At 39.8% G+C, this 27222-nt stretch overlaps 3 protein-coding genes across 5 annotated transcripts; 2 read left to right on the top strand and 1 right to left on the bottom strand.

Moving 5' to 3' along the window:
* Positions 1-72: 72 nt before the first annotated feature.
* Positions 73-4691, bottom strand: chmp2a (charged multivesicular body protein 2A). Its single transcript, XM_041973824.1, has 6 exons — positions 4549-4691; positions 3470-3637; positions 3210-3389; positions 2986-3116; positions 2229-2290; positions 73-2123 (listed from the first exon to the last, which is right to left on the bottom strand). Exons 2-6 carry the CDS (start codon positions 3635-3637, stop codon positions 2002-2004), a joined length of 663 nt encoding a protein of 220 aa, XP_041829758.1. The 5' UTR covers positions 4549-4691; the 3' UTR covers positions 73-2001.
* An 825-nt stretch (positions 4692-5516) lies between these two features.
* Positions 5517-7911, top strand: mrm1 (mitochondrial rRNA methyltransferase 1 homolog (S. cerevisiae)). Its single transcript, XM_041973040.1, has one exon. It carries the CDS (start codon positions 5704-5706, stop codon positions 6871-6873), a length of 1170 nt encoding a protein of 389 aa, XP_041828974.1. The 5' UTR covers positions 5517-5703; the 3' UTR covers positions 6874-7911.
* Positions 7912-8078: 167 nt separating this feature from the next.
* On the top strand, positions 8079-26804 carry fbrs (fibrosin). 3 transcript variants are annotated; one of them, XM_041973392.1, is made up of 18 exons: positions 8079-9858; positions 12431-12607; positions 12897-12923; positions 13015-13044; positions 13326-13374; positions 14446-14791; positions 14884-15116; positions 15552-15796; positions 15921-15965; positions 16119-16217; positions 16504-16572; positions 16772-16810; positions 17259-17330; positions 17412-17565; positions 18317-18415; positions 18572-18655; positions 23381-23597; positions 23795-26804. In XM_041973392.1, the coding sequence occupies exons 1-18, from the start codon at positions 9559-9561 to the stop codon at positions 25386-25388; spliced, it is 3879 nt and encodes a 1292-aa protein (XP_041829326.1). In that variant the 5' UTR covers positions 8079-9558; the 3' UTR covers positions 25389-26804. The 3 variants fall into 3 exon arrangements, with proteins under 3 accessions (XP_041829326.1, XP_041829325.1, XP_041829327.1); XM_041973391.1 differs by having other exon boundaries at positions 16489-16572; XM_041973393.1 differs by having other exon boundaries at positions 8080-9858; positions 16489-16572; positions 18317-18397.
* Positions 26805-27222: the final 418 nt, after the last annotated feature.

Below are 27222 nucleotides of genomic sequence, written 5' to 3'. Positions count from 1 at the left end.
TTTTGGAGTTAACTTTTCATCCCATGTCTGATTTTGCTACCACACCTCCAAGTCAGCTTTAAGCCTTTTTTCGTACAGACCTTACTCTTTGCTGGAATCAAGTGAAATGTATTATAAACTCTGTCGTCAGTCGTTTGAAGATTCATTGACAAAAGGAGGATTTTTATTTATGCTGTTTTATTGAACATCAAATGATCAATTCTGGTCTTATTTTGCCCATAAACCATGTACATAAAAAACAGAATTAGTTTTCCTCTTGCTGGTCATTCTGTAATTTTGCGGTCAGTCAGGTTGATTGAATCAGTCATAACCAAATATTCAACCACTCCACCTCCACAAAAACTCTCCGGGATGCTTTTACAGCATGTTTTTGGGCACCATTTATCTGTACAGTTAAGTACTTCAGTCATCTTCGCTACATTTAGCGTCGTCTCTGTTCTTTGCAGGATTAATCCAGCTGCTTCTGCCCTCTGTCACATAATCAATAAACATTAGCGACTCAGTCATCAGAAGATATGAATCTGGAACAGGTTGCTCTTCATTTCATCCGTCCAAACAAAGTTGTTCCAGAGTTGCCCTGGCTCGTTTTGTCTAACATTTATGTAATCTGTCTTTTCTTGGGGCTTATCAATAAGTCGATCACTTGTCTGTAAATTGTAAAGGAGCTTTTTTTGTCTGTTTCATGGAACAGGTCATGTGATCAACCACTGCTGCTGTCACTTCTATTGCTTTCGTGGAAATCCAGTCCATCTTGTGCTCAGCAGCATAAAAATGTACCAAAGTGTTGATCTGGCTACTTCTAAAGTTTTGTTTTATATTTTTAGTTTGACCCATTTCGTTTGCAGAGAGAGCTCCTTAAAAGAAAACATCTCACAACTACTGACTGCAAGTGTCAGCTGAAGTAATTTCAGGACGTCCTACCTACTGAACCAATAACAAACTAACAAAGGAAGAAGCCACACCTGTCCACCAAACAGGTTTTGTCTCTTGATGGTTCTAGGTATTAAAGAGCTGAACTCTTCCTGAAATATGGATGTGAAATGTGAATACCTTCAACAGTCATTTTATAATAGTGACTTATGAAAAACAGCTAAATTTATGCAAATTTGGTCAGTAACCAAATGTTACATCACACAGTTACACAAGCAGTTATTTCAATCTGGAAAAAAAGAAAAGTTTATTGAATAAAGAAAAAAAGTCAAAAATAAACATCAACAGACTCCTTATGAACAATTTGGTGAAAAATGCTGCAGATCTCAGAAACAACTGACAAATTATCACCAGGCAAAATACAGGAGTGTTTCAGAGGCAGCAGAACACCCCTGTCCTTGTCAAATAATATTATTTGTAAAAAAAAACAAAAAACCTTTCCATTAGTGAATTTAGACAGCCAAGCTGTTAGAGCAATCTCTTTTGTTCGCCATCTTCTGCTAGATCTCATCAAACTGGCAGCTCCCAAAAATAAACATAAAAAAAGCTGAAAACTGTATTATGATACAAACACCAAAACCTGCTTCATGTACAAAACATGCAGATATTTTTTAAATCTCAATATATAAAATGTTTTACTATCTGTAATATTACCAGATTTAATTTGGTTTCCTTTAAATATTTTGTAATTAGTGTTCATTTTAAATTGTGAAAACATTGTTTCTTTAGGAGTTAGTATTCACACAGATCATGAAATGGATGTTTACGTACTTTCAGTAAATCTGTGTCATTTGGCAGAATCTTAAATGAGATAAGAATTTGCTAGACCTATGAAGGATAATGACCCTTGTAATATTTTTTCTTAATAAGATACATAATACACGCATAAAATGAAAAAAAAAGAAAGAAGAAAACTCAAACAGAAAGCCATACACCTTTATAGCACAGCCTTTTGGCTGTGACAGCTGGTCAGTTATACCTTCCAAAGAGTCTAGACACAGAGATTTGAGTATGTTTGTATCTGTATTAACAACCTCGCCACAGTGAGCTTGTCTGACAGTCAATGTGTGTTCAGTCTCTCCGTAGGTTGTTCAGACGCTCCTCCAGATCTGCGTCTATACCAGCCACGGCGGCTTGGGGTTCCGCTTTCTTTCCTGCAGCCATCGATAGGCTTCCCCCGGTGCTTGGAAGATCTGAAGGAGAACACAGATGGTATTTAATGTTGCGCAAAAAACAGTCTTAAAAGACAGACTGGTGATAATTGTGTTGTTGTGTTTGAGGCGCTGGACTTTTCTTACTTGATAGTTCATCAGAAAGATTCAGACCGAGCTCATCCAACACTTGGGACACGATGGTGTCACTGCACACAAAGCATAAACTCATCATTAACAAATCAGACTGAATGCAGGACAAACTGGGTTAGCGCTGCAGACTGTAGAGGGTGAATTGCATAAAAATGGAAGTGTTTTCACCAGTTCTGGTAAGAATCTGGTTTTTGGTCTTCCATCTCTCGACCAAGTGACTTATAAGAAGGAAATAGCTGGTTCAGTATCAGAGGTTGGCTACTACTCTTCTATTTATCTGAGAATCACATGTGCTAGGGAAATAGCAAAAGCAGCTGGAACATGGCAAAGCAAAAGAATTTGGGGAATAGTAAAATCAATACACATAAAAAGTAAGGAAGATTTTTTTTTATAAAAGATAAATTATAAAAAAAAAAGTATAAAAATGCTTATAGTTTGGCCTATCATTCTAAATGATCTTTTAACAGCTGTATAGACGTTAGAGCCTTTTGTAAACCAAAAACACAGGTACCTGCTTTTTTAGTACCTCAGTAACATCTTGATTATCAATCTGTGTCTGATGTACAAAGCTGTGTGTGAAAATGACTGAATGTGGGCTAGACTTTCATTTTGGTACTGGAACCTTTTGTTTGCAACATCTTTTTTTTTTGTATGGACTCAAGTTCTCACTTTTTCAAGTCATTACGCCAAGCTAAGTGAAGTAACTGCTAGTTTTGCTTGCCTGTAGAGACAAGACAAAAAGAAATCTTACCTCTCCTCCTCATCATCCTCATCACCCATTGCATCGTCAATGGCGTCATTCATCATCTCCTCTTTCATGTCCATTATTTCACTCTGTCGTTCAAACTCCATCATGATCTTCTGAATCTGAGGTAGTTTCAGCTGTGAGAATGGATAAAAAAACAGAACATGTGAATAAAGTGAGGTATATCCTTTATTTCCATCACAGCGTGCTTCAGTGATTATCTGACAGACCTGTCTGTTCATGGTGGCCATGGCTTTGGTGACGCCTTTCATAGCCTGCGCCATGCTGTTGTTGGACTTGAGTGTCTGTATCTTAAGACTGACAGCCTGAATGTTGGCTTTCATCATGATGAACTTCTTGACGTAGCGCCGCGTACGAACCAAATCCTTAGCCATGATCTTCACTGCATCCTGCAAATATTGAAAAACACATTCAAGATTTTTGGTGACAAATGACTCACCAATCATGAACACTGGTTCCTTCACCACACCATTTGTCCCTGTTTGGCCATTTTCTTGATGTCAGCAATGATCTTCTTCTCTTGTTGCTCCAGTTTCATTCGCTCTCTGTCCAGTTCTCTCATGGCTCTGTTGAGTGCTCTTTGATTCTGCCTCAGCATCTCCTCTGGAGTCTTCCTCTTCCCAAACAGGAAATCCATCTGTTTAAAGATAACAAAATCAGGATATATTAAAAAAAAAAAAAAAAGTTTGCTAAATATTCATAAATGCTGAACTTATGCTAATAACCATGGTTACTGTTGACTGAACAAGATTTTTCTTGTCAGGAGATAAAAACACCGTTCTTTGGAAGGGGTAAACATTTACTCCACTACTTTCTGTGTCCTTATAATAAGTTAAATATTGTGTATTTTCTACACTAACTTTGTCTAAGAAACAGTGATGGCCGTCTATTTTTGGCTGTTTTCTCCAAGGGTATGAAGTTTAATAAGTTTGCTGGTCCATCTTGGAAAGAAAAAGTCAGGTTTCTTTAGTATACCTTACAGAAAGCTGGATATGACATGTTATGTAAAGATGCCATCTTAGTTTCAGCCAAATAGGAGAAAGCAACAGAAAATAAATAAATATGGGCAGATCGATTACGTCATTGATACTTAAACGTAACACATGACAAAGTCAGGAAATCAATCCTCATAGAAACCTGAAAATGGGCGGAAATTTTAATTAGACAATTAAATACACAGTTAAATAAATAGATTTATTAATTTTCTGACATTTAATTAATCAGCCAGCTGTGTAAATGTGAGAATTCCCATTTTAACTTTACTCGCCATATTAATTATAATTGCTACACTTAAAAGTAAACCATTTAAACATACACATGACAGATTCTAACACTATTTTAGTCATATTAGCCCTGTCAACGACCCTTTTGTTTCCTGGACTGTATTACTCAGGAGTTAGTTATGTGACCAAAGGGCTGAAGTGTGATTTCAGTCGACTTTTGGTCAACTGTCGTACCCTGAAACCCATCACTTCCACGGTAGCTGGTAGCTCCACCACAGACTGAAGCCAGCGGTCCGACATTGGGTCTACAATGTTTTACACTTACCGTGAACGAGACTTGTCGTCGAAAACACAATAATCTAGAAGACAAACGGTGCTTATGGCGTCTTCACCGAATTCAACTCGGCTCAAATGTAAACGGTTATTTGTTTTCCTTCCAACACTTCCGTGTTGCGATAGTTGCACTTCCGGGAAATTACCTCATCGCGTAGCGTGACTAAACGTCAATTTTGCCGTTGCGTCATGTGTGTCAAGTTGCCAAGATTAAGAAACGATAACTTTCTAAAACAAAACTTACAATAAGATATTTTATTAGTAATCTGAAGTATTCAGATACTTTTTTTTTTATCGATACTTGTATTTATAATATATTACAACACGATGTTAAAAATAAAATTCATTATCTAAAAATGTATATTTACAATACTATTAGGTTTTTATTAAAGCTTCAATCCCCTATTTAATAGTCACGCATGTTTTTTATTTGTTAATTCATATCACTTTTTGAAAATGTAAACAACACTAAAAGTTTGTTAGTTAGAAACACTTAGTTTCTGCAATTTAACTTGTGTTTTACTGTTGTTAATCGGGTTTAGAGTTATTACAAGAATTAAGATTAATTACACGCCCTGCGACAGACTGGTGACCTGTCCAGGGTGTACCCTGCCTCTCACCTGTTAAAATGCTGGGATAGGCTCCAGTTCACCCGCGACCCGAAATGGAATAAGCGGTCATGATAATGGATGGATGGAAGATTAATTACACAAATCCACCACTGGTTATTTCCATTGGCTGCTCTGGCCTTTATGCACACTTGCTATAAAAATCTAGTCTTGCTTTGGAATATGATAAGTTCAATTTATGAATCCACTGATACGATGTTTTATTGTCTTTTTATGTCTTGAATCCTACTGTTAGGTTTTCACACAAATTACAAAGAGCAGACCTTTACTTTGTAGGTAAAACTCTCGTTATCCGGTCCTAATGTTTCACTTGGTTTCTACATGTGCGTAGTTCAAGGAGCAAACGTGTCTGTTAGAGAAGATACTGTTGTTTCCAGGTAAGACTAAACTAAATCTGGTGGACTAATCTTGGTGGATTATCTATGATATGAACACGGGAACTGATCAATGGACTTTTGGAACAAGCAGCTAAAGCAAGTTACTTAAGAAAAGAATCAAGTGTGTGTAAACCTATAAATATGTGGATATTCAGTTCTGCAAATCACCACAGTTCGCTCATTTTATTGAGTAGAAACATGCACACATCTGTGGCTGCCTCATACCATATTACGGCCAGGGTCCTGAGCCCAGAGGACAGTAGCATGAAACCTGCGGTGTGGAGACGCCTCAGAGGGTCAAATAACACCTCTGTTCAACGCAAGCCTGTTGTATCTGAAGGAAACCTACACCGTGAGAGGTCAGCCCAGAGTAAAAATATGAAAAAGAAGACCTCACTGTTAGAAAAAATGAATCAGGGGAGGGAAAATAACTTCAGGGTATCATCTGAACTCAGGAAATTGTGTCTGGATGACTTTCCTGCAGACAGTGAGAGGCAGGTGAGACAAAAGTCAGTACTGGACTCTAAAGCGGAGACACATGAGGTTGTTTTTGGCATCGCTCCCTGTCTTCTGGCTCTCACTCAGGGTAGAAGGAAGGCCCTAAAAATGTTTGTGAAAAATGGTGAGACGTCACAGAGAGCTTCTGTGTTGAAGGTATGCGAGGAAGCCCACCGACAAGGAGTACATATCAGCAGGGTCAACAAGAAAGATCTGGATAAGATGTCCTCTGGGGGAGTTCACCAAGGAGTGTGTCTGCAAGCAAGTCCTCTGAGCTATCTCACCGAAGGCCCTGCAGCCAACAGATGCACCAGCACCCCTCTGTGGCTCGTCCTGGAGAGAATCCAGGATCCAATGAATCTTGGCGCCATCTTACGCTCTGCTTATTTCCTTGGTGTGGACAGAGTCATTAGCAGTCTTCGCCACAGCTGTCCACTGTCTCCTGTGGTCAGCAAAGCCAGTTCAGGGGTTATGGAGGTCATGGGGGTGTATGGGTATGAAAACCTGGAGGAAATGTTAAAGCTGAAGCTGACACAAGGTTGGCAGGTAGTTGGTACAGTGGGAGCAGACATAAAGGAGCCCCAGGTTCCTGTGACCAAGTGTTCAGACTTTCAAATGACCAAACCAACATTACTGTTAATGGGGGGAGAAGGGGAGGGACTATCCCAGCAGCTGCTCTCTCTCTGCCAAACCCTACTCACCATCCCAGCTGGCAGGGACCTGTACCCAGGCATTGAGTCTTTAAACGTTTCTGTTGCCACAGGCATCTTACTACACTCTCTGCTGCTCACAAGGTCTGCCAGATGTTTATGACTACCATGAGTCTTTCCCTGACAAGGGAGCTGAAAATGAAAATTCTTATTCTCTGAAACCACATGTTCATGTATGTGAATTCAAATATTCAACAATAAACTTTAGAGAGCGCTTAATAGGCTGATTCTGTTCTTCATTATATTTAACAAAACCCATGAAAATATGAAATATTAGTGACAGGTCTGAAATTGTTCCTCTCATGGTATTTTTTTTAAAAATCATGGAATATTAAGTACTGTGTAAGAGTCTTGGAGCCAGACTTGTAATCTTTTAAAGTAGTCATGAGCAATCATTCTCCAGCTTTCTGGAGGACTTTCAACGTTTTCCTTTTTAGCTCAGTTTAGTCCCTGCCCATTTTCAACAGATTTATTCTTACTTGTTAAGCCACATAACTCTGACCTTTGAATCATTCAAGAATTAAAAAATTCAACTAACTCATGGGATGAACCAATGTATAGACACAAAACACACAACTTAGTTGAGAGACAATTTTAAGTTGTTTCTTTAGTTACTTTGTTACTAGCAGTCTGTCACAAAGACAGGATTTGGCTTTATTTCTTTGGTTGTATCTATGAAAAATGCCAACGATAATAGAGTTTGGCAGAAATTAAATAGTTTTTTTCTACAAAAATGAAATTTCCAAAGAGCTATTAGCTGAATTCTTGAGGGTGGGAAATGGGAAGAAATAGCTGAGGTATGCCAGACACAAGAACTGAACTACTGTCCAGTTTATATGTATAGTGGGGCTCAGTGCTGTCCTACTGGGGTAAGCTGCTACTGTAGGGGAGTGTCCTTGTCATACAGGGGTGTGCAATTGATGTGCAAAGATGTTTATGTATGTGGCTGTAGCTATGATGACATCCATGTGAATGTCAGGATGCAGGTTTTTCCAACAGAGTACTACATTTTAAGCAGACTAGCTTTTTATTCACTTTAACTATTTTTTTGTGTACAGTGAACCCCAAGAAGAACAGACATTATATACTGGAAACACCAAATAAACCTGCGTTGGACAAAAACCAGTGTGAATTTCTAACACCTCCAATATATTACATCTTAAGCTCTTTTGTAATGATGTGTTTTTATGAAAACCTAATAAAAGACAATATGGGTACATTTTGTGAGAGTGTACAGTTTCCACTTGGTGGCAGTACCCACAAGCAGTACTCCAAACAAGCTGCCTGATGACTGAGGAAGAAGAGCAGCGCACACAATGCACTGCTTGGCTGACAAGGGTTCTGTCTCCCTCATTTTCATGATAAATTTTCAATTCAGTGGAAACTTGTGAAGGAGAAGGAGTGGAGCCGTTCTGTTTCTCTCTATGTTTTTTGCACTTTGGATTAAGTTAAATTAAGAAATCGCAAACCGGAAACGACGGCTTACGATCCAACTTCTTCTAAACATTGGATTACACAGGCTGTATGAAAGAGCTGCCCAGCCCAACGGGGGCTCGGCCCACACCCTGGAAATCGACACCGCGGCTTTGAAATTTGGGCCTTGATTTTTTTTTATTTAATTGAGATAGAACGAAAAGATACCTGTTGGCCAAGAAGCTAAATATTATTTTACTGTGCGGGATTAACATTTTGAAAATATTTTGTTTATGCATTTTGTTTCCTTTAAAACTTGAGGGATTCTTGCGTGTGGCTTAGCTGGCTAACAGCTGGATTGGCTAGCACTAGCTAGCCATAGTGCTATCGTTACGTCTTTCTTTTGATGTGATACGAATTCAACCATCATCCACGGCCATCAACATCTCGACAGGAGGAACGTTTGCTCTGTTAGCTTCTGGATATTGATTGGCTTCCCAGGCTACCCCCAGTCTCGTTTGTCATTCTGGATACTTTGTAAGAATATCGTTATATTGTTAGGTTGTTGTCCAGATAAATTGTAATATATTACGTTAGTCGTGTACATGCTATCCGAAAGAGCTAATTGGCTGAAGGCAACACTGACCTAACGTCAACTAGCTGTAGCCTTTTCTATTTAAAAAAAAATAGACAGCTCTTTTTACGGACTAAATTACGTTTGATCCACTGTGGCCGTCAACATTAGCTAAAAAAAGACTACAAATTAATGTAAAAGAATGTCACGGACTCCGCTATGTTAATGTCAGATAGGTTATTGGCCGTGCTAACTAGCTAACCGTATCGTTTTGCTAATAAATTTGTCAGCGTGTGCAGAAATAAAGAAAATCCAAGTTTGATGTTTTGAGGAATGGTAGAATTGTTGTGATTTTTATTTAGTTTTCTATATATAGACATTTTGGCCTGCTGTGTCTTACACACCAAGACTTGTCTTTTTTGTTTACATGCGACTAACTTCTGTGCATCGGTTCTCGCTAGCTAACAAATAGCTTTCTACGAGATACCATCAGCTATGTCCTGACATCTGTGTTATATTGTGGGTGTCTTAAGTTCGCATGTGGGTTTAAGTTTGTGTTTAGATTAATTGAAATGACACTAAAATTTCGCCGAAAGAAAGGCACTGATGCCAGCAGACTGTTGTCAGAGGACGGTAAATAATAGCCACTGGTTCCAGTAACGCCATTTTAACAGGGGCTCCTTGTGAGGGCCTGTGTGGTGGTTTATTTTTGTTGTGCAGTTCGGTGCCTTCCACCGGACCAGGACTCGAATAAAGTGCCTTTGGTCCCATTGGAGTTATAAAGAGAGGTAACATCTGAACATGGAGGGCCCGAGCCGAAGCACTGAATTCAGACGGAGTCGACGGTCGCGTTCGCAGCGCGACAGGGAGCGGCGGAGGAGAGTGGACCTGGCCGAGGAGCGGGCCACATCCCTGTCCTCGGGCTCCGATCGAGAGGCTTGCGGTACGAACAGTGTCTTGGGTCCCGGTGGGAGAGAATGCCGGCCCGGTTTTGGGAGACACAGGCCTCCACGTCGGAGGAAAAGAGAGTCCGTGTCCTGCGAGGAGGACATCATTGATGGTTTCGCTATTGCGAGTTTTATCAGCCTGGAGACACTGGAGGTAAATGTCTTTTGACATTTTTACACACACTATCAGCTGTCATTCATCAAACTGCATTACATACAGGTGTGAAACAGTAATTCGATCAGTTTGTAGTTCAGCACGACAGACAGTGTGCATGCTTCTCTTATCTATTTGAAGTGAACGGCCTGTGCATCGCAGGCCTAAAGATGACTGATTTGGTCTTTGACCTGTTTACCCCTCTCCATCATGTCAAATAATGTCACATATCCCCCAGCCAAAGGCTTGAAAGGCTGAAGAGAAAACTATTCACTGAGGCCCAAACCCAAGGCATTTCTGTGATGGTTTCTGGAGAGACCTCAATTATTCATGCTCTAATTCTGGAAGGTGTTGATGAGCTGCCTAATAGCTTTTTAGTAAAAGTGGAAGTAAAATAATTAGTGTGCATTACCTATTGAATGGTCTCCTGTTGTCAAACTGCTTGGATTAGGGCTCTTTGTCTAATATTTTTGTTTAATAGCTCAGGTGAGCTATATTTCTCAGTTGATGGCAAATTAAAACGCCATGCAAGTACCCACTACATTTAGAGCTTTTGTCCATTGTACATATACATTACGTATTATGTATGTAATTACTTAAAGAGGTATATGTGAGCCCAGTCTGTAGTATAATAGATTGAAAATAATATCTTGATATTGGTTAATCTGCATTCAAATTTAATCTGATGGTATTTGTTTGTGCCTTTTGTGTTAGACTGGAGAAACAAATACTTTTTTCATGGTTATGCTGTAAAGCTGCCCATTCACAGAAATGCACTCACACTGTTTTCCTGGGCAACTGGATTTTATAGTCAAATTAACTAGGGGATTTTAAGGTAGCTGATTGGTTCTCTCTAAGACTGCTGATCCTGAACCAGCTACAACTTACTAGTTAGTATTTGTGAAGTGTGGCAACTTCCCCTGGTAATTTCTTACCTAAATTGTTCTGCATTACCAGCTCACATCCGTTATTTTGTCCAATACAAGAGACCCATCTGTGCTACCAGTCAAATCAAATTTAATATTATATTCACAAAACTGAATTTAAGTAGCTAAAGTATATTCATAAAAGAGGATAACACATGGGATAACAACCAATTACATAATCATACACAAGAGAACTGTAAATAAGTAGCCCACATAACATTTTTACATTATTAAAATAATGATTGAATTGAAATCCAGCTGTGCCTAAGTTCCATATGTTGTTTAAATAGACTGTCCCGTCTTTTACAAATGGATTTGAAGTCGTCTGTACATGTTACTTGAAACAAGCAGGCTGTAGCTGTTCTCCAAAACTGAAGAATTAGATCTCCTTATACCAATTTTTTAACATAGGTCTATCTTTATAAAGCCAAACACGTACGCATGCAAGCATGCAAACACACACACACACACACACACACACACACAAACAAACCCTAATCAACCCCCTTTCCCCAGCCACCAGATGGGTTGCATCTATTAAGCATAGCAGTTACATGAAATAGTAATATTGTTTTCTCCTTTTTATTTTATTTTTTACATTGTAATTTGTGGGTGCCCTGAAAGCAATATTTGTACATAAACAAGGAAAAAAAACAAAAAACAAAACATAATTTTGTGGTGCAAACATACTTTTTTAACTCAAGCTTTTGTCATCATAAATTAATCTATAAATACTTTTTCTCTGGGAGCAAGATGGGAACTTCAGAGCTTATTTCATATTTCTGTTACAGGCTTTGATTAATACATTGAGTTCATTTTTACTATATTGTGATTAAATTCTTTATTTGAGACTAAAAAGGCCAAACTCGACACTGACAAAACAGTGCAAATGTTTACACAAAATTTAAAAGAAGGAAGTTAAAATAGTTTTAGTTTGAATAAAAGTGGATATCTTAATCTAGGTGAAGTCGTAATAAATTTATATTTATACATGTATTCATTTGCGAATTTCTTTACAAAACCAAGAATGGGGTTAGGATTCAAATTTGCTCCTACATACTGTATACAGGCTCAGTGAACAAGTGTAGATGCTTTGCATGATAAACAGAAGAAGGCACCAGTAACAGAAAAATCACATGGGATGGTGTCCAACCACATAAAACTTGAGTAAAATGTACATAGATGCTCTGTACACTGCGTGACATGGCACTGATTTGTTGCATGTCAAATTGTTTGGGAATTGTTTTGGTCTATGACTGGAAAAAGCCAAGCTAACAAGCTGCCACTTAATAAAGCAGAACCTGCCATAAATTGGTCAATTGATTCCTATCTGGTGCTACTATGCACTTTGTCAGTGACAGTAGTCCAAATAAATAACCCAGTTGAGCTCTAAACTATAGTTAAACTAACCATGATGAATGTAAATATGATGAGTTTCTAAGAGGCATGTAAATGAGTACTCACAAAAAGAGCTGGAGGGATAATTTCACGAGGCTGTAATCCATTGCATCATTCATTTGCGATCACTTGCAGTAGAAACTATAAAACTGGTCTGTCGAGATGTTTACCAGCATTTAATTTGTAGCCTCAGTCATAAATATTGACATAATCTGCAGATGTTAAAAATCTGATTCTTTTCTTATTAGATGGACTGTTCTCTGAAGCCTAGCCAGCGCACTGATATGCCGGGTAGGAGGAACAAGGGGAAGAGGGGGCCAGAGGAAAATGGTGGGGGGCCGCTGACAGAGCCAGAGGAAGGAGCCCCACACAGTTACCCTAGCAGCTGCTGGATCAAGGATAACAACAAGAGAAGAAAGATAGAGGTGCACCCATAACTTTATGATGGCTTTAATGTTTGGTTGACTTTACTAGTCATGTAAGATCTTAAGATAATTCTTAATCAAACAACTATATCTTAAGTTCTGTAGCGCTAATGACTTGCACATCCTGCTATTCAAAGTTAGCAAGTAAAACTGGTTTGCAGTCTCACACCTATGATTTTTCATTATTTTATAAAGGAAGCAGTGTAGGATGATTCCTTAGAACCCGGCATGAGATATTTTTCTATCACAATCTAATTGTAACTTGCTGAATCTCATATTTTTTTTCTAGGGTTCTCATTTGGAAACTGGTTACATTGTAAGTTTCTTTCCTGAAATTTGAATAAAATAATTGCATGTATTTCCATTAATGTTAATCTGAATGTGTTATTTTTCTTCTACTCTTTCAGTGTGACACTGAGAGTGATGCAGGTGACAAGGTGTGTATTAATTGCTTTTAAAATGGTTATTGTTCTTTGCAGGCTATTCTTCTTAGGTGATGATTAACTAAATACAGTTTATTGCTCATCACAGTTTCAGCAGGAGCTTCGAGTAAAACATTACTGAATTTTTGAATAACTCAAATGTTTTCTAATGCTTATACATAAAATTGTCACAGTTAAAATTGGTGTGGTATTATGAGAATATTCTGATTAAACGTGTCCACACTTTTTGACATAAAATATATATTAACAATCACTTGTTTTGTTTTCCCGTGTAGGCCTCTGACAATGAGATGGATCCAGTGTTCACAGTCAGCACTAGAAAAGGTTTGAGAAATTCGACTTTCCTTCTGCTGCATATTCATGAAGATGTTGTGATGTGTCAGTTAACTGGTCTCCATTGGTTTAATTTAGATCTTAAAGTAACTTGGGTAAATGACCAAGGTTGTGCTTTGTTTTTTGTTGTCTTTTTTTGTGTCCATTATTAAACTGGGGAACCCAGGTGTGTAGCACAGCTGAGCTGAATCAGTCTTTCAACTGGATTTTAAAATAGAAAAATACAGTGGAAGTAAACAGCACACACAGTAAAGATTGAATGCTTGGTATCACATCTGAACCAGGCTTAGTATAAAGTAACTGAGGGACTTCATGTGTGCTTAGAAGTTTTCTTTTTTCACTAGTGATAAAAGTGTGGGATACTGGAGTGAAGCCACATTTCCAGGAACCTCTTGTTAAATTTATTATGTTTTTCTTTTTTTTAGTGTACTCGTATAGGAATTGGTGAAAAATCCTCAAAATCTCTTACGTTTTGGCCAATAAAGCGTTTGTACTTTTTTTTTTTTTTTTTTTTTTAAAGGGTCGATGTCTGTAAGAGTTTGCAAAAAAAAGTTCTGATGTAATGAAAGTTTATGGTTAGTGACCACAGAGTTCTCTTTTTCAGACATTTCTTATGAAACAGTGACTTTCTGATGACTATTAGTTCTATTTTGTTCTCCTGGGTCATGCTCAGTGTGCATGTTTGTAGTGCATACAGTCTGTGTGGACAGAAAATTTGTGATTGTGTAAAGACATTGTCATTAGTGAGGGTTGATCCTCCCAGACTAGGACAGAAGACTGTAAACTAAGACTTCTGCTCCTCAAATGAAATGTGCTTTATCAGTCTGTGACATAAACAGTCTCGTCCAGGTTTTGGTACTGCGTTTTCTACAAAAATATATAAATAAATAAATTAAATAAATATATATATTTGGTGTTTCCAGCATATCTTTCTGGCATATATTAAACATAGATTTGTCACATCTTGCCCAGTCTGCTTAACAAAGTCTGGATATTCCCTGATGTGACCAGTGAGGTAATGCAGTAGAATGTGTGCTTACTGATTCTCCTTTTCTTTTCCAGTTGTGGATCCTGCTCCTTCAAACATGGGTACATCCATGAGCAAAAGCTGCCCGCCTCTACCGGCCCGCTGTTCACGGTTAATGGTGACCCCGCGCGTATCTGGTCTGGAGCGAAGTCAAGAGAAGAGCTTGGAGATGCACTTCCCAGACTCTGTTTCTTCTACCTCTTCTGTCTCCTTCCCTGGCCTCCCCTCCCATTCTGAGGTCACAGCCTCAGGCACGGTACCCCGACCCAGCACAATTAATGGCAACAACAACCGCCACAACGGCAGCCCACCACTTTCCAAACCTAAGCCCTTCATCACTTTGCCTGGACAATCTCACCCCATCTACAAAGTCAACAACAGGTCTGTTTCTTGCCACGGTTTTGGGTGGTTTTTGGCTGTTCTGTTTGGTAAATGACAAATGTGCATGTTTTCTACTTTGTGTTTCTTCTCAGGAACGGCACTCCAGCGAAACCTCCATCATCTGCTTCATCTGCGTCTTCCTCATCTACTATGCGCCCCCCAACTCCCTCCACCAGTTTGTCTCTGCCCTACAGTCGGGGCTCAGGATCCTCAGGGCCCCTCAGACCCCCCTCCCGAGCCAGCTCTGGGGCTTTGTTCACATCCTCACCTGGCCTGCCTCCTCCTCCACCTCTTCTACAAGCTCCGGCCCACTCAGCTGCAGCAGGTAGAAGACAAAGAAATGTTACTTTTCATTGCTCTGACAGTTTTTTTTTGTCTGTTTAATTTCTTCACAATGACTTATGTGTTTGAAGAAGAAGAAGGAAAAAACAAAACTTCCTGTGGTGGTTGTTGGGTTTGTCTTGGGTTTTTAGGAAGTTGTATTTTAATAAAGTCAGATCTTAATCGTATTAGTACAGCAAGTGTTACATTCTTTGTATAAAGCAGAAGCTGCACTAGTGACTTTTACTTGAAGTATATAGCCAGTGTGTTTTATCAGTCATTTTATAGCTTTTACCTTGTCTGACTGAGTCAGTTTTATAGCCAATCTGTTGCAGATTTAATGAAAATGTTTTTCAGTCTCTCATCCTTGCACACACTCCCCTGATGACTAATGAATTGCTGTCTGAAAACCTAAACTCCCAATTCTTTTTTTCCTCAGAGCGCGAGGGCAGACGCAGCGTCCCAGGGGCTGAAAACAATGCATCGGCAACGGGTCGTTCCACACCTGGAGGACCATCTGCATCGAGCTCTACATCAGGTTCATCAGGCCGGACGTCTCAGAACCAAACGAGCATCCAGCCTTTGGCCTTCCAGTTCCATCAGCACAACCACCAGCACCAACACACGCACACGCACCAACACTTCACACCCTTCCTGCACCCCACAGCTACTGCGCCGCCTATGGTGAGGCACTCTGCTGTTGTGCTGAACACCTGTGTTCTGCTTGATGCTGTGGTGTGGCCGGCATGCCGGCCACGTTTTGCTTTATATTGGATGTTTTAACCTACCGACTGCTTTTGTTCTTCAGTTTGATAAGTATCCAGGAAAAATGGATGGGCTGTACCGACATCCTGTAAGTTTCCTGAATGATTTTTACCAATTATTTAGCTCGGGATAATATAAAAATAAATCCAAATCTTGGACCTTTTAATTTCATTCTATTTCTATATTTTACTAAGCAGCGATAACTTAATTTTTTGGTTGATCACTGTGTTGTGTGTGTCAGTTCTTCCCACAATACCCACCGCCCTCAGTGCCGAGTATTCAACCTGTGATTCCTCCCACCGGGCCTTTCAGCTCTTTGCAAGGAGCATTTCAGCCAAAGGTGAGTAAGAATTCTTTTTCTTCAGTTTGTTCGATATATCTCACACTACCCTGCATTATTGGTAGCCTGTTTATTTGATTTCACACACTGAAATGTTTAGCATGTTGGGTAATGATACGTTATGAGCATTACAAATAATTTACTAAAGAGTACTGACCCTCTAACAGGCTGAATGCCACAAATCAGTTACACAAACTAAGTAAAAATGACATTGAAACAGAGACTATAATGTCAGTAGGTTGTGGCTCATGTGTTGTGGTGTGTGTGACAGCCTCTTGTCCCTCAGGGAACGGGTCCTGATTTAACAGCACGACTTGGAGTTGTGCCTCACCACCTGCAGCCCAAAGACCCCAGGGTAAGGGAGATATTAACTTAATATATGCCATCTTAAAGTTTGTCTGTAAATATGCTGATATGCATTGCCAATCTAGGCTAGGACGTGCTGCAACATCAACATGGGCCTAGTCAGTGCATTAAAGAGTGCAAAACTTTACCTTTTTAAAGCGTGAGATATGTGGATTAAAAGTGGTTTTACACTTCTGTTTTTCTTGTAGCTAACTGATCCATTTGGGACATCGTTGAAAATCAGTAATGTAAGCAAAAACAGATATTTCTGAATCCTTTGGGTCTTTTAAGCCCTTTAGCCTGCTATACTGTCTCACTGCTTCACTCACTCTTTGCACTAATCTCACTTGTAATCTTGACTGCTGCTGGTCTTTTCTTTGCCCTTGCACACCCAGTTAGATATTTCATACACAGAAATTACTCTGTGTGTAATGTATGTGGTTGTTCTTTTCTTGTATTTCTACTTGCTTCTTTTCCACTCTGTGTGTGTATATTCAAACATATACTGGGCCATAGTGTGTAACCTTATCTCCAGATGCAAAATCCCAACCTTGTGTAAAGGCCAGACAAGATATTTCTGAACTACAGGAAGATCACCTAACTCTGTGTGCAAAGGCTTTAAAGTTGTGAAAGTGATATTTAGTAACATGTAAAATGTCTTTTTACAAATATATTTATCTCTATTTTTCTCTGCAGAAACCAGGAAAGTGGTGTGCTATGCATGTATATGTGGCCTGGATGATTCTAAGCCATCAGAAAAAAGTTAAAGTAAGTGTTTGAGTAAATAATTTGGAAAGTTAAATTGTGACCTTTTTGTTCAGAATATTAACTGTATAGCTAATTTTTCAGCTGATGCAGGCCGATCCTCACAAGCTAGACTTCCGTAGCGACCTGCTGGCCCGTTTTCCAGGACCTGGGGGACTAGGCCAACTGGGACCCATGGGAGGAGCCCTGCCTCCAACTCACGACTTGACCAGACCTCCCAGTCTGTTCTCAGCCACAGGTGCATGCCTCAACCTTTCTTTCTTTCTTTCTTTCTTTCTTTCTTTCTTTCTTTCTTTCTTTCTTTCTTTCTTTCTTTCTTTCTTTCTTTCTTTCTTTCTTTCTTTCTTTCTTTCTTTCTTTCTTTCTTTCTTTCTTTCTTTCTTTCTTTCTCTCTTTCTTTCTCTCTTTCTTTCTCTCTTTCTTTCTCTCTTTCTTTCTTTCTCTCTTTCTCTCTTTCTCTCTTTCTCTCTTTCTCTCTTTCTTTCTCTCTGTCTCTATCTCTGTCTCTATCTATATCTATATATATATATGTATATATAGAGAGAGATATAGATAGAGACACCGCTTAGTCTCAGGGAAGCTGGAGCCTGTTTCAGCTATTAGCAGGCAGGAGGCAGGGTGCACTTTGGACAGGTCGCCAGTCCATCGTGGACATTTCAGTAAATGACTATCAACATAAAAAATATATATAATTTTCTAGCTAATTCACTACATAACAGGATAGTATTGAAGCTGTCAAGTCAGTGCTGTTGATTTGTTTACTTTTCTACTCTTTCAGTTCGTGTTTTGTCTTAAAGAACTCGACCCTGTCTCACTTGCCACTGATCACGATGTGGCTTTTCATCTTCTCAGCTCCTGTATCCCAGAGACTCAACTGCTCACATGACAGTGCTTTTTAAACCAAAGCTTTCATTAGGTGTAATGTTTGCTTGATTTGCTTACTTGAGATATTTTTTTTTATTCTTTATTTTACTGCTTCTTTCCCTCAGGTGCAGTTAATCCGTCCTCAGCACCTTTTATCTCTCCATCAGTGCCACACTCCTCTTTCCTTCCACCGAATGCCCATTTGGGTGAGAGAAGCTTAAAATGTAATATTTATATATTTGAGCTGGACTTCAAATATTAAAGCAATATTAAATAATAAATCTTTCCCAACTGTTCACATTTAAATATCAGTAAGAACAATTCTGTGAAGTTTTATGAAAGTGTGTATCTACAAAGTCTGTCTGATGTTTGTGTTATAGATCCGTATGGCCGATCCCCACCCTTTACTCCACTGGGAGCCCTGGGTTCTGGTGCCTTTGGAGGACTTGGCAGCCCAACACTGGGTCAGTTTTACAGCATTTATACTTTTAAAACACAAACCTCTAAGGATAGGTTAAGATTTTTAAAATCTGCGTTAATATCTTGTACATGCCATATAAGTTGAGCAGAAGTGGATTTCCAGACAAAGAAACAGCACAGGTGGGGGCTTCAGGTGTGGCAAAGACGGTAAAATCTGATCCAGTGCAGTTAGAGTAATTGATCCAGGCTTATCAAAACCAAAACACTGCACAATTGTTCACAATACAGTTCAGCAGCTTTATTCAGACATGCACTCCTTTCTGTTAATCTTAGCCTTCAGTACATGTCTGTTTCATGTCTGAGCAAGCACCCAGGTCGAACAAGTGAATTGATTTATTTATCACATTAAGCTCAGCACAAGTCCGTACTGGATGCAGCTGCACTTTCAGAATGGTGCGCTCAGTGTTATAACATACTGTTATGTGATGTTGTTGTTTATTTTAAATTAAGTGACACTGTAAAAAATGCAACTTAATCCCAACAGAAGCTCACCTCATCCATTATACATGCCTGATGTACTGTCCAGTGTCCAATGTATTAAACATTAAAGAATTAACTGGAACTGGATGTGTTTGCTGGTCCAGTGCCCCACAGTACCTTGTGGGAGGTTTTAAAGTTGAGTTTTATTGTCTTTGACTGATTTCTCTGTGTTGTCGCTCCCAGCTAAGCTGTCCTCTTTTAAACTTTTGATCTGATTGGTTACTGTAATCATTCTTCTCCTGTACACTGGCCATGAAGTGATCCCTACCTAACATGCTTCCACACAAGAATTGTGGTACAGAATTGGCAATAAGTACCAAAATGCATTTCTGAAGTTCATGGGAAGTTAAAATAAAAGTCTATTCGGTAAAATCACATGCATGTCTTTACCCTGCCTGCATAACTCTGTCATTACATCACCAGAACATTAGCTGTGCTGTTTCTATGCAGTACAGACTGTAAAAAAGTTTTTTAAAATTACTGGATTTGACTCCAGTTCCTTTTAACACGTGCATTGCCTAAGTTGGAGTTAATGACAGTGAGGCATTTGCTACTCTTTCTGAAATTATGACTAGATAAATTAGAGGTGTCAAAAGATATTGGCAGACATGTAATCTAGTCAACATGGACTGGGATAGCTACAAAATGATTCAATCCCCTTTCCCAGGGGGACTCCCAGGGGTGTGATTCATTTTTCTGGGAACTCTATGAAAAATAGAAAAGACAAATGGCTTCAATACCAGACAGCCAGCTATGGCATTTGCATTGTTAAACTAGTCAAATACAGTAACAGTTAAATTTTTGTCTTATGTGTTTGAAATCTTATCAGTATGTTAAAATGTTAGTGAGATATACTGATCAGACATGGTTACTGCAGTATGTGTCACCATAAGGTAAGTGACCATAGAGTTGTTCACAAATATAATCAAGCATTTTTTGACTTCTTTGTTTTGACAAACTTGAATTAAACTTCTATCATGTCTTTGACAAAGTGCATTGATGGACATTTTCTGTAGCTTTGAAGAATACTTTTCCTCCTTTTGGTTAACTTAGACGGCTGAAGACACTTAGAAATGTGTTTGTGGTTTTTCTCACTTTATTTTTTTTTTTTCGCTTCCCCAGTGCAGAGCTTACCACTTACTGCTGCAGTAATTATCATCATTGTAGCATTATCAGAAAGCTAAATCCTTATCACCTACTAAAAGAGGAATAGATATGTACCTAGGTGCCTTGCTTCCGCTCATCTTTGTTGAGATATTTTTATCTATCTTGTGTGTGGACGTATCTCTACTGTTGTTTGAATGTCTCCCCTACCATATCCTAAACACACTGTAGAAGTAGAATAATGACAGAAACAGTACTTTGTCAGTATACTTATTGCATATCATACCAATCAGTCACTGCAACGTCATGTTGCCAAGCTTAGTATTCATACTAGTGGGGAGTCACTTGATGGTCACATGAACAGCAGCAATTATTACAGCAGCCAGGATGCACACTATATTGCCATAAGTATTCACTCACCCATCCAAAAAGTTGAGAGCAGGTGTTCCAATCACTTCCATGGCCACAGGTGTATAAAAATAAAGCATTGAGGCATGCAGACTGTTTCTACAAACATTTGTGAAGGAGCGGGTCGCTCTCAGGAGCTCAGTGAATTCCAGCGTGATACTGTGATAGGATGCCACCTGTGCAACAAGTCCAGTCGTAAAATTTCCTCACTCCAATTCCATTCCGTGTTCTCTGGAGTGATGAATCGCGCTTCACCATCTGGCGATCTGATGGAAGAGTCTGGGTAATGCAGTTGCCAGGAAAACGGTACTTGTCTGACTGCACTGTCAAGTTTAAAGTTTGGTGGAGGGGGGATTATGGCTTGAGGTTGTTTTTCAGGAGCTGGGTTTGGCCCCTTAGTTCCAGTGACAGAAACTCTGAATGCTTCTGCATGCCAAGAGATTTTGGACAATTCCATGCTCCCAACTTTGTGGGAACAGTTTAAGAATGGCCCTTTCCTGTTCCAACATCACTGTGCACCAGTGCACAAAGCAATGTCCATAAAGACAAGGGTGAGTGAGTTTAGTGTGGATGAACTTGATTGGCCTCCAGAGTTCTCACTTCAACACGATAGAACACCTTTGGGATGAATTAGTGCGGAGCTGAGAGCCAGGCCGAATGGTCAAAAATTCCTATAAACACACTCCTAAACCTTGTGGAAAGCCTTTCCAGAAGAGTTGAAGCTGCAGAGGGTGGGCCAACGTCATATTAAGCTCATTTTATTAAGAATGTAATGTCTGTTAAGTTCATATGAGAGTCAAGGCAGGTGAGCCAGTACTTCTGGCAATATAGTGTATATGTGGCATTGTGAGCACGGTTTTAAGACAGATAAAAAAAAAATTAAACCTGAGTCGATCCTTTAAGCCATGTTTTCATAAAACTCTACAGAATTAATGCAGGAATGAGTGTGGTCACTTGTTCAAAATGTTATTTGGGGTCTAATGAATCTGAATAAATGCTGATGTAGAGAAAGTGATTTGATTTTTAGTCAAAGGAAAAAGCAGAAAACATGTCCAAGGAAACAACCTTTGCTCTCACTAAACAAATTCATTTTATTTTGTATTATAAATTAACAAAGCTGCGTTAAATGATTAAAGTTTGGTTTCGCACTTATAATTTCTCTGCTGACGAGAGAGGATGATAAGCATTGTGGCTTGTTGGGTCGCATCTTTCCTGATTGTTTCTGCCAATTAAAGCTTGATGATGATGAAAATTAAACACATTGATTGTATTTTCCTGCATTTGTTTCCACATGATACATTTTTACAAAAGTTGAAGAATCCCATTAGATCTTATGAAAAATTGAATTTTTGTCAATAAAATCCTAGATTACTGTTTAATTTATGTACTAATACACAGCTACTTCTCTTTTATACTTATACAGCCTATAAACTTAGGCGGTGAACTTCTCAGAGCAACTGTCAAAAATACTGAGAAGAGGAAATGGGATGGTGATTACTTCCAAAAAAAAAAAATCAACCTTCACATCTTCACATTCATAGCTGGTTAATTTCTGCCTTCACCAGTGTAGAGAACCAAAGTTGGGTTCTGAAAGATCTGTAGAGATATTACAGAGCCTTTATTTACCTCCATCTGGCTTTACTTATCAAAGTGAAGCCTGCATTGTGTGGCTGCCAATCTGTATCTTAACAAAGAAAATTCAGTCTTTTAAAATACTGAAAAGACCATTTCTGTGTTGGCATTTTAAATGAAAAAGAATCCCAACAAGAGGAATGTGTGTTTGGTGTGAGAACCACAAGCTGGCTGTTTGATTACAGTGAGGACAAGCAGAGAAATCGGTTCCTTGCTGCTCAAAGGCAGATTAAATTGTGCATTTAGAGTGAAGTTTTTGGTCAACATAAACTTTGAGATAACAGGTGCAGTCCCAATATATTCTGGGTGTCAGCTTGCGCTAGGACTCATCATTTGAGATAATAGCAACAAAACTTTTAGTACCGAACGCTTTGCTTAGATGTTACGCCCCTAATCAGAATTAACGTTTTTCATCCCTACTTTGTTGTCTTTGCCCGTGGCGTGTGTTTCTCTCTCTCAATGCTTTTTTCCCCTCTTAATGCTTTTCTCTCTTGTCTCATAACACAGCTACAGCTCAGCTGTCACAGAGACATGCTGTGAATGGCTGTGCTGGATTTTGTCATTGATACACGAGTTCAAGGTTGTATGCATTAATTCCAGTAGCCACAAAATCCGGATACAGTCCAAATAAGAGTGCACCTTGAAAGCTTGCCTTAAACATTTGTCAAACGGGATAGAAACATGGTCGGTTGGGAAGTTGTCCCATCGTTTAGTTGTGTTTGATCAACTAGACTAAGCTTGGAAAGTTAATAAAAGTACCCAGTGCTAAAAAAACGTCAGCCGAAGGATTGCAATAAGTTCAGTTATTTCACAAGGACAACCCTTTGTTTGTAGATGCTCCTTTTATTTGTCATAGATGATTGTACTCAAGCAATAGGAGCATGTTTACAGTTAAAATTACTTTTCACTTTAGCTGATTCTTCATGACCTTACTTACTACGATCATATAACAACAAAACCTCATTTTAAGCTTGTTTTTAAAATTTAACATGTATAAGTTTAAGGTGGAAAAGAGTTAACTTTACTGCTATGTGTGAACTACTACAGTACTTTTTTTATATTAACTACAAAATTTCTTTCTGCAGCTGGCTCCATGTTTGGTCCTAAAGAACCACCCGCCAGTGTGGTTGGGGGCTTGTCCACCTCCAACCATCACGATGCGTGGAGCCGTCTACATGGTGGTCCTTCTGGGCTCCCTGCAGGCCCCAGCTGGGCTAAAGGAGCAGACAAGAGGGATGAGAGGGATCGAGGGAAGGATGGAGAGAGAAGAGACATCCTCCACATCAAGGATGAAAAGGACAGGTATGATATTCAAAGAATTTAAATACAGACTTTTTTATTTAGAACCAATTTTTATATATTTTTTAGTTTTAAATGCCATTATTATTTAGTAATTAAAATAATGAGGACTTTTTGCAAAGAAACAATGTACAGATTTTGTTTCTAATTGCTATAAATGCATCCCAGTTTGAAGAATGTGTGCACTTTTTGTATTGCAGAGACAATATGCTGTATGGCCGACCACCTGTGAGAATGTCACCTGTTGCCCCTTCCTTCAAGCCACGCAATAGCCCCCCAGTCTCCCACATAAATGGCCACAGCAGCTCCCTCGGGGGGAACAGTGGGCCTATTGAGGACCTGACACGCAGTTTAAATAGAGACAGAGACCGTGAGCGAGACAGAGATGGAGACAAGAGGCCAGTGCCAACATTATCTTCAAGGGGGGGTCCTCTTGGCCCTTCATCCTTAGTAGCAGACAGGGACAGACCACGGTCTTCCTCATCATCTGTGCTCACTACTCCCCCACCCTCCAACCGCTCAGCCCCATCTCCTTTGGACCTTTACCCCCGCTCGCAGGCCCAGACAGCACACAGCCACCACAATGACCACTCACACTCCCAAAGAGAGAATAACCTCCCAGCTTCTTCTGCAGCTTCTTCCTCTGTTGCGTCTTTGTCTCAGGCCAAGAAGTCTGACCGCACCACAACGCCTGTCTCCAAACCTCCACTGCTTCTACCACCAGTTAAAGTCAAAGAGGAGCGGAAAGAGGAGCCAGAGCACATACCAATTACCCTTCCTCCACCACCACCCAGCCACAGCTTTGACCGCCCCAGCAGCCATCCACACCACCCTAGCTCTGGTACCCCGTCTTCCTCTTTATCACTGACTCCCACTCCTGTTGTTTCACTCCCACCACCGACCCCAAACCCTCCTTCCCATCAACACCTTGCTCTGCTGGAACGTTCAAGAGCCATTGAGGCATACCTAGGGGGTACAGGAGGTGCTACAGGGCTGGTAATAGGTCCAGCTGGAGAACGTTTTTCACATGGTCCTCCACAAGGGCCACCACAGGGTCCACATAGCTTCACCTGGGACCCCTGGAGGGAGCTGGCAGTTCATCAACAACATCAGCATCGTAGAGAGGCTTTGGCACTTAGGTCAGATCCACACCTAGCCCTGCGATCTGATCCACATCTGGCTCGGCTGCTCCAACAACAGCGGTTTCTAGAGGCAGAAAGGGCTGCAGCTGTAGCTGCAGCAGCCGCTGCCACCCCTCAACAGCCTCCAACTTCTACCTCTGCTGCCGTCTCCGCTGTTCGCCCAGAGTTTGGCCTGATGGCCCATCACTTTGACCGCCCTCCTCAGCTTGGACCCCCTGGTGGCGGGTTGATGGATGAGGAGCAGCGAGCCCAAATCTTGAGGGAAGACTTTGAGCGGGTTCGCTACTTTGGGATGCATCCACACCTCCCACCTGGCTCTCACCTCTCGAGCCCCTCTCATGCTGCTACTGCCGCTCATCTGGAGCAGCTCCACCCTGGCCTTCTCTCCCACCCGCTCTCTTCAGGAGCCACTGCTTCCCCGCACCACGCAGGCCTCTACTCTCGTCTCGGTCCTATCAATCCACACCACTTGCCCAATGGAATCCTTGCAAAGACCACTGCAGGCTTAGTAGGAGCGCTGTCAGTGGGGGCACCGCCTCCACTCATTCCGTCCATCACCAGCCGGTCGTCCACGCCTCCCCGCAGTTCAAGACTTGGAGGGCCAGGTGAGCTGACATTGTACAGCGCCCACAAAGATGGGGAGTCCAGATAGTACACGGACAACACTGGAGGAGATTAAGGGAAATGTCAGGATCACTGTGCTGCTCTCAACCTGCCCCCTTTTCCTCTCGCAGACTACTAAAACCCCTGCCTTCCCAGATACACAACCAAACCAGCTCCAGTCTTCACACAAACAAAAATAAAAACAAGAAAAAAAAAGACATTAAAAGAGTAATTGTGACTGGCTGGAGGTGATGGTAGGGAGGGAAATACAAGACTCTGAATATGCCCAATGGTTCTATCAGTGCAATTTAAAGGTACATGATTTATGTGCATCCTTGGTGATTTATTTTGAATTTTATAATGGCTATTGGTTATTACAGTGCTCAGTTTTGAAAGCTGCAGGAAGAAGCAGAGGGGACAGCTTTTTCATTTATCAGGTCAATTATGATTCATGCTTTTACACAAGCATTTGGGTGGACTGGTAATGACTTCCGGAAGGATGTACACATTGAAGACATGTCCGGGTTTCATCCTCTGCTTGGTTAACTCGTGGTATATTTTAATGCCCTCTTTGACATTAGTTAGGTAATGTGGATGGGGGTTTTAGAAATACATCGGACAAGTGGTGCTTTTTCTTTTTTGTTTTTTGTCTGTCATTGCAAAATATTACTTATGAGACCATTTAATTAAGATCGGTGAGCATCGTACCTCAGTTTCCTGCTATACCCAAATATTTAACTCCAAACCCTCAACTTTACTGTTAATGAGATTCAACCTTGTTTGGCTCATTTTTGTTTTCTATGGATGAATGGTGAAATGAACTGTTTTACACTGTGTGAGTGAACACAGTGTTTTAGAGCTTCCTGTAACTGTTTCCCAGTCTCCTCTTGACTATATGAGCAGGACCAGATTATAGTAGTCTAGAGAAATTGCCTTTGTAATTATTATTCTTAACATTAATTATCTTCTATAATAATAAATATATTCACTGTTATGTTATTTGTCATTGTTTCGGGTATCAACCAGCACTCTCTCCCCAGGTAGTAATGTCTCAAGTAATGCAAAAGGCTTGCTTCACAGAAAACTTTTTAAAAGCTTGTGAACATCAAGCCACATCCATTGCAACCTCTGGTCTCTTCTAAGGAACTGATCTACAACTACTAAGCTGAGAACGAGGTTGGCCTGTGTCACTGGTTTTGTGCTATCTTTTGGGACTACGGGAGCCTTGTACATTGAGCTGTCAAGTTGTTTCATCAACAAATATAAGTTATATACAAGAACAAGTGGGACATCTGTTGAAGAACCGGAAAAAAAAAATTATAAGAACTTGTGTCAAAAGGCAACTAGACAGTGGGTATCCTGAGAGGGAAAAGACTGGGTCAATTATTTTAATATGACCATTTTATACCTTTCAAACCCTCCCCTAGAGACAACAAAGAATAATTATTAAATGAATTGTTGTTTACTTTGTTGTGTGGGTCTTTTGTTCTTAATATTTTAAGAATTTAGTCAAAATATTTATTATAGATAATACAATCACTCATTTCAGTTCATGTTCTGTAAAATATCTGAAAATTGTATCTTAAAATGTAAATTTTCCCCATGTTATTTTGGCATTTAAACTGGTTTAAAATTTTTATTTAACTTCAGCTTTAATAATTTACATATCTGAGCTACATATTCACATTAAGACATCCACACTTTAATTGCTATTATTACTATATTAGAATATGTCATATCTAAGCAAACTGAAAGGTTATAATGTTAAATCCTATTTATTTGGAATGTACGATACTCTTTTATCCCAAGTTTACCATGTAGGAAAAAAGCGGCATAATTAAACCACATCAGTCCCATCTCCGGGATAAAACTCTGTAAAAGAC

The sequence above is a fragment of the Melanotaenia boesemani genome, chromosome 21, assembly GCF_017639745.1.
Source record: "Melanotaenia boesemani isolate fMelBoe1 chromosome 21, fMelBoe1.pri, whole genome shotgun sequence".
NCBI lineage: Eukaryota > Metazoa > Chordata > Actinopteri > Atheriniformes > Melanotaeniidae > Melanotaenia > Melanotaenia boesemani.
This window is presented reverse-complemented; position numbering and strand designations above follow the sequence as displayed.